The following is a 13,665-nucleotide window of genomic DNA, read 5'->3' as shown; positions in this document are numbered from 1 at the left end:
AAATGAATTTATCACTACAGCCTCACAGGCTGACAACAAACTCTTTCTTTTGTGTCAATTGTTTACAATTGAATTGTTTACAATTCATTCTTAGTTGTTTATTGACAACTAAGAATGAAAATCTTTTATCTGAAATGGAATTGGTTGATTTTTCAAGCAACAACATTTCCTGAGCTTGCTACTTATTCAAGTATATCATTATTAACTCTTATTTTAAGATACTTTCTACACAAAGACTGTAGGTAAAATTCTTCTTTCCAGTCACACCTCAGGAAGAATTTTCAGGCTTTAAAAAAATATTCATTTCATGCAGACCAAAGGAATATGCAAATGAATTTGGGGTCCTTGCTCTGTAACTTATCCTCTCCTTCCTTTCTCCCTTCCAAACCATATCTACATTTTCAGTATTTAACTCATCATAATCAATAGTGCTAACTGAGAAATTACCAGAAATCTGGCATTGCTCATTTCCCAGATCATTCCAAAGCACTCAGAGCTCTGTTTGCCTGCCTGAGTTCTCCGAGCAGTTGAATTGTGGAAAGCCTCTCCTGCCCTTGTTGATCAAAGAGCAGCAGAATTATTGACCTGCCCCATCTCAGAGGAACTCAAATCCAAAACATCCTTAACTGCACAAAATAATTCACTCCACACTGCAGAGCCCTGAGTTTGTATCCCTCAGCTCCAGGATAAACATGGGCAGTAACTGTTGTTCCTGAGTGGAGGGAGGATGATGGAAAATCACATCCCTAATTCCGACACTGATCTAATATCCCCTGGAACTCAATTTCCTCATTAAGCTCAGCATTAAGCTCAAACACAACAGGGATTTACCAGGCAGCCCCAGCTCTGAGCAGGGCCTAGGGCTCGTTCTGCACCTGCTGGGTACCAGCAAAGAGGGGCTGAACTCTGCTCCCATCCCTCCTCTGCAGCTGGCAGGGATTTTACACTCCTCAAAGGGAAATTATCACAGAACCATCACAGAATGGGTTGGGTTGGAGCCTTAAAGCTCATCCAGTGCCACCCTTGCCATGGCAGGGACACCTTCCACTGTCCCAGGCTGCTCCAAGCCCCAGTGTCCAACCTGGCCTTGGACATTCCAGGGATCCAGGGGCAGCCACAGCTGCTCAGAGTCAGGACCTCAGCACCCTCACAGCAATGGAGAATAAAACACTTATAATTCATTCCCTGGTTCTTGCCCTCTAGGGAATCTGGAACCAGGAGGATGGAGGTCCCTGCCATGCAAGGAGATGTAGGGATTGTAAATCCTAGTTTTCCAGAATGGTTTTTAAATCTGGTTATATGTTTCTTTTAAATGATTTGAAAATAGGCTTAAAGATTTCCTGTGTCGCTGTCTTAAATAAGATCCTACAGCAGTAAATCCTGTTCCTTGTTTAGCACTTGCTATTGCTGTCAGAAACTCTCATTTCACATGTGAAATGCAACCTGCATGGAAAAAATCTTTCACCAACATGATGAAAAGTAGAATGACTTTACACAGTATTTTTGGCTCTGCACAAGAAGGAAAGGTTGCTTGGCAAATAAAGGCTCATGCATCTGATTAGCAGCAAAATACAGCTGATGCCTACACCAATATTGACCCATTCAATCCAATTTAACACTGGAATTTCACTGTTAGGAGAGACACTGAAATATCTGCGTGCTGACAAGCAGGGTCAGGAATCTGTACTGGGACACAGTCAAAACTGGCTGCAGGAAAGGCTTGCTTTGGGTTCAGTTTACACAGGCAGGCTCAGGGGAAAGTCACTGAGGGCTCACACAAATATCCACAAAACTTCTTGGTCCCTCCTGAAACAGATGCTGAAAACAGCAAAACTGTTCCTAGCACGGTGTTGGTTGAAATGGGGCAGATCCCTGATCCCAGCCCTCTCTCAGAATTGTGTGAGGAATTAGGAGAGTGAAAAAGAGGAGAAGCAGAGATAACCCCTTTCTCATGGTGCTCTTCTCCAGATCTATGCTGAAAAATGAAACTTTATGATAAAACATCAGGGGAATCTGCCTGAAAGTTTTGAAACCAGCCTGACATATCTGTTTCTTTTAACTGCAGCTTGAATGGCAAATGAATCACGATTCCAAACCCTGCCTCTGCCAGGCTGCAGTCTGGGGGAATGAAGCTGCAGCATCCCTGTGGCCCCTCTGCCAGGCTCCTGCAGAGCCTGTGGAGCAGGATCTCTCAGAGTGCAGTCACACAAACACAACATCTGTGCAGGTCAGCGAGGGGAGAGGGAATTTGACACAGTCAGGAGAGAAATCCATCAAATCAGACAAGCCGGGGGTTGTGACGTACCATTGACTAAGCTGGCATTTGCATTATCAGTGGCATTTGCACCTGCTGCACCATCTGTGGCTGGAGGAGGGTGGGAGGAGGGATGGGAAGAATCTACTGAGCAATAATGGATAAAAAAAAATATAAATAAACAAAAAAGCACAACAACAAAACAGCAAATAATAAATAAATTAGAACAGCAACACGAACGAATGCACGTGACAGAGCGAAAAGCCTTCGTGGCTTTGTTTGCTCCCAAAATCAAAGAGTTTGAAATTAATTAACACAAATTTCCAAAGCAATTGGGAAAGTGTCACAAAGTAAGCTGAAAACTCAAATAATAATAACAATAATAATAATAATAATAATAACAAAAGATAAATATGAAACACATTTAGCAAAGTTAAAGGAGCTGGTGAGAACTGGCTGTACACAGTCCTGTGTACATTGCTTCAGTCCTTTTATGTGTTATTTGTTGTACCTTAATGTAATTTATGCATTTTTAAAGTGGTTGAAATGTTTCCTTTGGAGTTAATTTACACAGTGTTAGTGTAGCTTTAAAATTTGCATTTAAAAATGCATTATATCTGTACCTGCACATACTTCTACATAGTGCAATGGTACATAGTTTATGTTTTAAACAATTTTGCCCATTATGATTTATCATCACTGATGCATCGCAGTCTAACAGGGCTCAGTCCATGTCCTGCCATCACCCAGGTAAAATGCACGTTGATCTGAGTAGAAACATGGAATTTTCCTATATTTTATGTGGAAAAGGCAAATATAGTCTTGAGGAGAATAATTTTAAATCCAGATAACGGACATGAGACATTTCCTGGTTTGTGATGACATGAAAGAAGAATCAGCAAAGAAAACCTCTTCTTCTTTTCAGGTATTATCCACATATTAGAGAAAACTGGACAAGAAATCTTTCCTAACAGGAAATTGAAAAGCTTGAAAAAGGTTTTATCATTTTACTATGTTTTTTATAGTGAAGATCAATAAAATTAGTCTCTGCAAATAATAGCTAAAATTTATTTTGTTTTGTTTCTGATGGTTAATTGCTCACAACAGAACCAAGTCCTCCCATGGATCCTGACTGAGACCTCAAACTGCTCCAGTCCTTGCCCCACAGGGATTATTTCAGGCTGTACTGGGTTGGTACTGCAGAAGAATGGGCTGATTTTATTTACAAATGGCAAATTGGGAGAAGAAAATAAACAGCTCCCAGGATTTAAAAACACACCCTGTGCAACTGCATTGAGGAAAATTTCCATTGCAAATTTGATTACTGTGGTGGCAACGACTTAAACTGTTTTGGTGACTCGTGCTTGCTCTCTATTCCGTTTGGATCCCCACCCCAACCAGCACAGCGTGAGCTGCTCACAGCAAATCAAGTATTCCACATGAAATACTTTGCAATTTACTCCTGGAAAACAGCTGATTCTTCCAGCTGAACGGGAAGATTTGCAACACCAACAATGCCTGCTCACCAAAAGATTTGGCACCAGCAATCTTGTTGATTTGAAATCATTTCTCAATTTCAACTTGACTGATTCGAAGATGATTATTTCAATCAGCAGTTCCCCCCTGATTTGCATCACTGGATGGGGTAAATTCTTACTCTACCTGGAAGCTGCTGCTCCTCCTCCTGTTTCACACCTGCATGATGATTTTTAAAGTGTTAATGAACAATAAAAGCACACACCCACACAGACTGAAAGGGGCAGGGTTTCTGAGAACTGCAGGTTCATGTTCCAGAGGTTTTCATCTGAGTTGGTGCCTCCCTCTGCCACCAGCTCTGCCCAGGCACGAGCACAAAGCTGCATCAGAAATGTGGAGGGATTCTCTATATTATGGATTCTTTATATTATAGCTGTTTCTACAGAGCCATGTTCAATTAAATTCTCTCTGCGTCCAAATTCTAGCACACCTCTGTAAGAACCTCTGGCTAAGTTACAGTCACAGTGTGGGGAAAACTCCCTGATTTCTCTTTTCCTGCCTTTCCAGAGCCTTCCCTGTGCAACCTGAGAGAGCCAGTAGTGTGCTGAGCAGAGCCCAGGGAGGCCAGCCCAGTTAAACCCAGCCTAGGGAGCTCTCCATCACACAGGGGGGAGGCTGCTCCTCCTCTCCCCCAGGTCTGAATGACAGCAAGAGAAAACTCCAAGGTGCTGCTCCAAACTGGTCTGCTACAAAAGAGGTTTGCTTTGTGAAGTTTCAGTCTTTTCTCCTTTCAATTCTCCTGGAACCCCCCACCCATGCCTGGCAGCTGTTGTGCATTTCTGTGCAGAAATGAAATGGTAAACATTTCATTTAGTAAAAAGGGAGTTCCTCAAAGCAGCAGAGAGTCAAAGGCAGACACTTGTTGAACACACTCAGAGATGGAAATTGTAGGTCCTGGAAACCGTTTGAATTTGGCCTTCCTATCTGCAGCTTCATGTAAAATGATGGAAACAAAAAAAGGTGGAATCATATTGCCTGAGAGATAGCAAATAAAATGTTCAGTAAAGCTTTAACTGCTTTTTTTAATTAATAGTGAACACCACTAGAAAGAGCAGAAATGTCTGAAAGACCTGTATTAATTGGCCCTTAATCATGTCTGAAAGACAACTGTTCTTAGGACTCGGAATGAAATTGTGGAAGCAGAACAATTTACAAGACTTCATGAAGAAAAACTGGCAAGGACAGACATTAAATCATGTTTCTGCTTAGTGTGCAGCCCGTAAATTAGCAAATGCTTATGACATCACACTGTAATAAGGTGAAAAGCCCAAAGAGCCTTCTTGATTTCATTAACTGATGCAGGACATGAAAGTAAAACTGTCTGCTAACATTTACTGCTACATTCTTGGCTTTTACTATTCTTAGCTCGACCTTTACACCTGAAGAAATTAAAATGCCTCTCAAGTCAGTCACTGACATTAAACAACCAGGCTAGCAAAGAGCCACAGCTTATCTTTATCTTAGTCCTGAAGCTCCAAGACAGATGCTATTTCCATGGCCAAAGGGTTTTTTTCCTGGGGAAAAAAATACTGAATTGATAGAAAAGCACAAAATCTTAGCAAACTGTAGGTGAGCATGGATTCATGTAGAGAAGCCACAGCAACTGGAGCATGCCCAGGTATCCCCCTTGCATTTCAGTATGGACTGGGAGCCTGCAGTTTCACACTGGAAAAACATCTTGTTATCCAATGGATTTATTGGTTAACAGCTTCTGCTGTTTTTCTGTGTGACATGTGATGATAAAAATGTGTCATAAAAAAAAGAAAGGCAGTTTGAAAAATCCCATTCATTTGTCAAGAGCCAAGGAGAGCTCAGGCTGCACAAAGCCCAGGAGCTTTCTCTGGAGCATCCTGGTGTTGGGAAATTTACCTTTCTTGTCTTTCTTCTCCTCCTCTTCTCCCCCAGCTCCCAGCAGAGTGAAGATGATGCCAGTCTGAGAATTCACCCCCACAGCAGTCACCAGCATCCGCCCAGAGCCTTCCATCACATGGGTGCCTGAAAAGAGGCAAAACAGGTTACAGAGAGCTAAAATAAATGTCAAAAATTATGCAAGGCCTTTCTGAAAGTATTGAGAGAGATTTGCTACACTTTATAAACCTATATTGAGGGGGATAGTACCACATAACCAAAATAAACCCTGTTGTGCATTACTCTCAACCAAGAATTAATGCTTAAGCACAAACCTCAGGCTGCACATGCATCATCATCAGATTCTCTTTTTAAAGGAAATACTGTCATTGATCAAGTTTATCTTCTGCAAGAAAACAGTTTCAGCAAGACATCACAAATACACAAATTAGGTCCAAAAAACCCAAAACAAATAAATTCCATACAAACCTAAAGATCATATCTTTAGAAATGATCTAAAGAAAATATCTTTCAAAGCCAGCAGAGACTTGGTTGGTTCAGTTGGAAAGGAAAAGCGCTGCAACCTTCCTCAGAAATTTATCAGAGCCTCCTTTAGGATGTGTCACTATTTCCAAATACCTTTCAATTAAGAACTTGCTAATTGTATCCCTGTGTTTTGTTCTGAGGGAATCTTCTCCTGAATTTCATGACAAAGGTGGATAAAAATATCCTCCAAAAAGTGCCCTTGGCTCCTAGGCTCCCAGGGCAGCTTTGGCAGGCAAATGGGCTGAGCTCTGCACACCTGGAGAGGGCAGAGCAGGCAGAGGGGATGGGATGGGATGGGATGGGATGGGATGGGATGGGATGGGATGGGATGGGATGGGATGGGATGGGATGGGATGGGATGGGATGGGATGGGATGGGATGGGATGGGATGGGATGGGATGGGATGGGATGGGGTGTGGTGGTATCAGTTGTGAGTTTCCCTGGCTCTGGACTGAAGGCACTTGAGAGAGTAGTTTGTGTTCAGACTCAAGTGTTTATTATTTCTTATCAGTAAAACAGTCCCACTGCTGGGAGTTCTGCAGCTTTTCATTAGAAGGCACAAAATGGCCAACATTCTCTTGGTACAAGGTCTTTTCAGACTAAGCTATCCAATTAAGAGCTGACACCTGGATTATTTTCCCTTTTAACCCAAGAACTGATCCCACAGAGCTGCAATGCAGACTTTTCTGTCCAATTCCAAAATGCCACCCAAACCCATGAAGAAGGAGGAAGAAGAAGCATGAAGAAGAAACCCAGGGTGACACCCTGTGCCCTCCATCTTGCTGCCATCCACAACACACTAAAAATCCCAAAACTAAATTTCTCACCAAGTGATATAACTACACTACTCTCTATAATCTATTGCACACTTTTGTGGATTCCAGTCTATCCTGAAGTCTGGGAAACTTTCTCCATGAATGAGGGTCAAAGTCAGAGCTTCCCTGGGGGTCAGGGCACCCCAGAGCAGACAGAGAAATATTCCCAGGGCCCTGGGTTTGCACAGTGGGGCAGATCTTACCTGACAGCAGCATTGGGTCTTTGTCCACGGATTTGCGGACCTGGTCGGACTCTCCAGTCAAGGAGCTCTCATCGATTTTGAGATCATTGCCTTGAATAAATATCCCATCAGCAGGTAGAAGGTCACCTGTGGTCAGAAAAGGGCAGTGGAAAACCTCCATGAGATTGTTTTTATAATTACACTATGGGTTTTGTTATAAAATCACAATTAATTGCACGAAAAGGTGAAATGAAAGGAGAAGGGAAGGAATTATTCCTGATTCTGTCCACACGAGTCACAGTACTGCAGTCCAGCCAGGAAAGGCCTTTTATTGCAAACATCTTCTGCTTCATGCTATCCCAAAATCCAAATGTTTCACATTTCCCTCACAATGGACATCTCCATCATGGGGGTTTGCCAGGGAAGTCCTCACATCACCTGAAGGTTTCTCCATCAGACTTCATTAAGAGCAGCTAATTAATAGCTGAGCTGCCCTTTCCCCTTCCCCCTCAGGGAGCCCTTAGGTAAGCCCAGGAGAAATGTGATGGCTGATGGAAGGGGGATATTGCTGGAATTAACAACTCCCTCCAGAGCACACAGAGCTCCTGCAAGAGTCTCTCGCTCCACTGGAGCACGGGGCTTTCCCTACGGCATGGAATCATCAGGCACCTCATCTGCAGGGTCAATCTGGATCTGAAGCACCTCATGAGGTGATCACAGAGGCCCAATCCCCTTCTACACAACATTTAAAAACACCTCCTCTTGCCCCTAACTGGACAGAAATAAAAAGAAATTAACCTGGATAATGTAATCCTCCGTGCTAGAGAATTACCCTTGCATGAACAAGTACGGAAAACTGGAAGGACAAATGCAGAAAACTGGAAGAACAAACACAGAAAACTGGAAGGAACTGGAAATCTGACCAGTCCTTGCCAGTGAAAGAAGTTTACAGCAATTGAATTGGTTTCCTAGTGCAGCTTTACAGCAGGTCTTCATGATCTCCTTTGGCCCTGACAGCTCAGGTGTCACCTCAGCATGACCAACACTGATTTTGTCCTATAAACCTGCCAGGGAAGCGTGTCCAGAAGGGCCAGCAGAGCAAGCCAAGGCTCCAAAGGCCGTGCACTCACCGTATTTGACCTGTGCAATGTCCCCAACCACGATCTCTGCCACGGGGATCTGGATGACCTGGCCCCCTCGCACCACGGTGAACTTCTGCTCCTGCTCGATGCGGCTCTGCAGCCCCCGGAACTGCTTCTCCTTGCTCCAGTCGTTGAAGGCAGTGACCAGGACCACGCAGATGACAGACAGGAGGATGGCAGCACCTTCAATCCAGCCAGCTTCGGCCTCCCCCTCATCCTCAGCCCCTCCTGTTGCAGTACCACACCCTGCAGAGACGGTAAGGATCGGTTTAGGGAAGGTCGGGTGTACCACAAGAAATGGAATTTGCGGTGATGTGACAAGGTGAGGGGATGGAGCTGCTTTTCCAAGCACTGCCTGCTGATGAAACGTGGCAGAATGGAGGAAAAGGACAAATAAAGAGATCTGTAAAAAAGAGAAAATAAATAAATCAACAGAATTCTTTGTCCTTTTAATTTTCCTTCTGAGCAACCCATCCTTGGTGAACCCGGACTAAACAAATGGAAGGAGAAAACACCAATTGCATTTTGTGATAGAGGACTCAGAGCTTCACCTGAGCCACCAAAACCTGCAGGATAAGAATAAGTATAATATTGAAGAATAAGAATAATACTGAAGAACAAGAATACTGAAGAACATGAATAATACTGAAGAATAAGAATAATATTGAAGAATAAGAATAATACTGAAGAATAAGAATAATACTAAAGGTGACAGGAAGGACTAAAACAATAAATGACATTAAATAATGCAAAGCAATGGCATTAAATTCGCATTAACACCCTGCCAGATTAAATTAAATAATTTTAACACAATTTTTTTTTAATTTTTTAAAAAAAACAATTTTAACACAATTTTTTAGTTTTCAACACAATTTCTAAATGTTCTGAACTAAACACACTTATAGGGAGCACTTGTTAAAAAAATACTGGGGTCAACTGAGTTTCTCAGCATTTCAATTTGATAATGAATGTATTAAGGAACACTGAGTAAAAACAATTCCCTGATATTAATTCATCAGTCTTCCCTACAGAGAAATGCAGTGGGATGCTTCTAGAACTGCAAGTACATTATTGCTGCCAAAAGCAAAACAGCATTAAGAGAACCACTCTCTTCTGAACTGTTAATTCTGAATTACTTTATATACATCTGCTAATTATTTATTTCAATTAAAATTCAATTAGATAATATTCACCAAAGGAAGGTGACATAGCTCTCCTTCTTACTGAAAGAGCACCTGGGAGGAGCACTGGGCAGAGCCAAGGGCACATTCCAGAGTCACAATCCAGAGAAATCCCAGCTGGTGGGAGAGAGGAGAACTCAGCCTGGCCAGCAGAGCCTCCTCTCCCCAGGGACCTGGGAAGAATTGTTCCCATTTTCCATGAAGAATGGCACCAGGCAGGAATTTGACATCACCTCTCCACCTCACCCAGCTACCAGGGGGTTCAGCAACTTCTCTTCCACCTCTGAAGTTTCATTTGGTTTCTTCATCACCTCTCACTAGAGAGAATTAACAGCCAGGTTGATTTCTGTATTCAAATTACAAACTGGAGCACCAGAATCCATTAACCAGCTGAGTAATTACTCTTGCATGTGAACAATAACAAAACTACCAAAAGCCAAAGGAAGAAAGATGAGCCTGAACAGCCACTAAGAGAGGAAGAAAATGAAAATAAAGGGAGTTTTTAGCCAAGTTCTCTGTGGTTTACACTGAGTTCCTAAGGGCAAGGCAAAGGCTGCTCCCAAGGGCAGGGGCTGAAGGCAGGGATGTTCTTCCCCTGCTGCTCCACCTGAACCTTCAGCACAAGAACCACACTAAAACCACTTTTACAGCACTCAGGGAAGAAATTAAAACCTTTTTGAACTTCAGTACTTTCAGCTGCTCATTACCAGCCTCAAATGCAACTCAGAAACCAACCCTGCAGCTTCCTCCTGCAGCACAATGGGGGTTTTGGGAAGGAATTGTGAATTTTGCTCTGTTTCACCTTAATCATCTCAACTGGGCTGTGTTGGATTTTTAGATTCCTTTTCCAAATCAGCAGATTCACTTGTGTCTTGATTGTTTTAAATGGTTTCCTAGTGCAAGTAATTCTGTTTCAGCAGATGTAACACCAGAATTCACTCTCCTTTTTTCATTAGATATGACTTAGAAGTAAATATTATTAATATTCTGGTTTTTTAACAGCAAACCTCCTCTTCTATTTCTCGCAAAAGAAACATGGCCTGGTCTAGCCACAGTCAAACACTGATTTTATTTCCTTTTCAGATGGTTGAAATTTAGCCCAGCTTGTGCAAAATTACAAAGATATGCTGCTGAGTAATATTTCCAAGATCCTTCAGTGTAAAAAAAGAAAAAATAAAATTAAAAAAAGCCCCAAACCCTGATTAAGAAAAATCAGGTAAAAAATAAATATATTCCTTGACTTGAGCAGTGAGGTTAATTTTGAGTTTGATCTCCATGTTGACACAAACGGTACCACAGAGCATGCAAATAATACAAAATATTATCATTAACATAAAAGGAATTACCTGTAGATACCTTGTAGGTTAAGCACAATCAAATAAAATAATTCATTTTTCAGCTGAAAATTTTGTTTTATTCCAGCTGAAAAAATTGTTTGTAACAATGGAAGAAAATCTGAAGGAAACAGATTGAACTTAGATCAAGCTCTTGGAAAATGTCCCTAAATCTGACAAGGTTCCACACTGAATAAAAAATTATGTTTATGACTTCAAATCATGAGACAATCCTCCAGAACCCAATGAAAACAACACAATTTTAAATGCATTTAATTTTCTTTTCTGTTCCTTTCATCTGACAATGATAAATTCAGGTGGAGCAGAGGTGTCTGAAGGGAGGAGGGAATTTTAGGAGTAGACGAATTAATTGCCAGACCTCATCAAAACCTGAAGTCTTTGAGAGGATGGAGGAAATTCTGCGTTGATTTTTGAGTTGTTAATTGTTGAGATTCAATGTGGCCTCTCTAAAACCCCAGGGCCCAGGTGAGAAGTCAACCAGACCACCAGAATTTCCCCAAATTTTGCTTTTGCATTTTACACTCCACAGAAAGGAGATGGGGATAAAAGTGCTGCATAAATGAATGCAAAACGTTCTTTTTCTAGGAATCAACTCTAGCAAAAAAACTACCTGCTTCTTACAAGAGCAAAATTTCTGAGCAGATTTTTTAAAAAAAATATGAAAAGCAAGATTTTAAAATGCAACCTCTGCCCTTTACAACATGACCCATCTGTCAGGGAACATTTACTTGAATTATGTGGTGTTCTTGCTTCCAAACTGTTTTAGAGGTGCTCCTTTTGATAGGAAAAAAAAATAAAGGAAACCTGCATCTCCATTGGTTTGAGCCTGTCTAATGTTTTCTTATATACTTACAGAAAAATAATTGGGTTTTTAGTATTTTTTCCTGCTGTTATGGCTTTCTAGAAATTATAGAAAGACTTACATGGATTTACAGAAAGAACTTTATGTATTTATAGAGGAAAAAGACACAAACATCTTAACTCTATATTTAGATTATCTGGCCTTATTGCAGTGTAAAGTGACCCAGCATTGACCTTACAGATAAGGAGAAAATAAGAAATATTAATAAAATACATCATATTAATACATCTAAGTAGCAAAATTGAATTTAAAGCACCTAATATTTATTACAAATGTTCATATAAGCTTGAAAAATTCATGTTGAGGTATAAGATTGGTGTTCTGCTTTCACAGAGAGCACGTGGCTCTCAATGCTACCCAAAAATCTGCCCGAGCTTTTATTGAAATGCACGGAGTCAAAAGCAGCACAAAAGAGCTGTTAACATGCAGATGTGATTTGTGGCAGGGTTTTATTCCAAGACAGCAAATTGTGATGTTCTCATCTTAAATTCCCTTTAACAGAGGCCCTATCTGTCAGAAAACCCAAAAGCAGAGAGGTAAAAAAGTTTAAAAGATGGAATTCTTTATCTCACAACTCTGAACTTGTGCCCTGGCAAAAGTTTGACCCTCACAGCACAGAAAATATGCAGGGCATGAAACTGAGATGCTGAACAGCTGCAAGTCAAGGCTGTAAAGGACTGAGACTCCTTTGGCACAAAAAAAAGCAGATGGAGCCCTAAAATGGATCCATTTATCCCAAAAGGAGCACCCAGGTGAGCTGGAGCTCCCCAGGACAGGGAGAACCCAGCAGCACAACCTCAAAGAAGGCTCAGAAACACAAAGGGGGACCAAGGGGACTCTTGTGCCCATAAAATATCTGAAAGGACATTTCCAGAACCTTGTGGAAGGAGAACAGAACTTTGAAAAGCTTAAAACTGGGCCAGGAATAGATCAGCAAAGCTGATGGGGAAGTGTTCTACAGAGGGGAGATGAAAGGAAGGAAAAATCCAAAGGAAAGGAAAGAATAGGGAAGTTCTGCCACCCATCACAGACAGAGAGCCCAGCTGAGGTGGCAGCAGCTGGATTTCCATATCTGCAGGGCTCCAAACCTGCCCAGGATTTCCATTCTGAGGTGGCAGCAGCTGGATTTCCATCTCTGCAGGGACTGCAGGGCTCCAAACCTGCCCAGGATTTCCATCCTCAGCCCAATTGAGGTGACAGCAGCTGGATTTCCATCTCTGCAGGGACTGGAAGGCTCTAAACCTGCCCAGAATTTCCATTCTGAGGTGGCAGCAGCTGGATTCCCATCTCTGCAGGGACTGCAGGGCTCCAAACCTGCCCAGAATTTCCATTCTGAGGTGGCAGCAGCTGGATTTCCATCTCTGCAGGGACTGGAAGGCTCCAAACCTCCAAACCAGGAGCCTGGAGGGCTGAGCAAAACCCCCAGGCACTTACCTGGGCTGCACTTCATCTCAAGAAAATTCAAAACTGGCCTGAAAAACCTCCTCTGCATGAATAGAATTTAATTATATGGAAGAGTTTAGAAGGAGAAAAAAAAATTTAAAAAATAGAAAGGAAGAAAGAAATAGGTTATTAAAGGGAAAGTTAGAAAAAAACTTGAATGTGCTTGTGGTGAAAAGGGGAAGAAGGAGAGGAGGAGGAGGAACAAAACCAGGTTAAAGCACTTCAGGAACAGTGAGCAAGAGGCAGCACGAGGTAAAAACCTGGTGGCTGTTATTAATAATTTCAATGTAGTGAAAGCTAGCAAGCAAGAAAGGGAATTAATAGAAGTCCACAAAAAGCCAGACAGCATCACCTGACAGCTTGGCAGGCTCCTGTCCTGCTGGATCTGGAATGCTTTTACACCATTTCAATGTACATTTCTCCTGATATCACCCAAATCTGGGCACATACAGGAGGAGGCACACGGGCTCAGTGCAGCTAAAAAGAATTTCTGCTTAAAAT

General features: G+C 41.9%; 1 protein-coding gene across 16 annotated transcripts in view; it reads right to left on the bottom strand.

Moving 5' to 3' along the window:
* The window catches only part of ATP2B2 (ATPase plasma membrane Ca2+ transporting 2), a 414,874-nt gene that overhangs the window by 91,223 nt on the left and 309,986 nt on the right, over nucleotides 1-13,665 (bottom strand). For 12 of the 16 annotated variants that reach the window (XM_071440030.1, XM_071440026.1, XM_071440025.1 and 9 more), the window contains 4 exons: nucleotides 8,312-8,569; nucleotides 7,203-7,328; nucleotides 5,660-5,785; nucleotides 2,306-2,398 (listed from right to left, as the gene is read on the bottom strand). In XM_071440030.1, the coding sequence (XP_071296131.1) occupies nucleotides 2,306-2,398; nucleotides 5,660-5,785; nucleotides 7,203-7,328; nucleotides 8,312-8,569 (603 nt within the window). The remainder of the gene's footprint in view (nucleotides 1-2,305; nucleotides 2,399-5,659; nucleotides 5,786-7,202; nucleotides 7,329-8,311; nucleotides 8,570-13,665) is intronic. The other 4 variants (XM_071440028.1, XM_071440024.1, XM_071440029.1 and 1 more) reach the window with 1 other exon arrangement.

This window comes from Agelaius tricolor, unplaced genomic scaffold, assembly GCF_023055355.1.
Source record: "Agelaius tricolor isolate 1412-34295 unplaced genomic scaffold, bAgeTri1.0.p SCAF_14, whole genome shotgun sequence".
NCBI classification, from domain to species: domain Eukaryota; kingdom Metazoa; phylum Chordata; class Aves; order Passeriformes; family Icteridae; genus Agelaius; species Agelaius tricolor.
The sequence above is the reverse complement of the archived record's forward strand: the minus strand, read 5'-3'. Positions and strand labels throughout refer to the sequence as shown.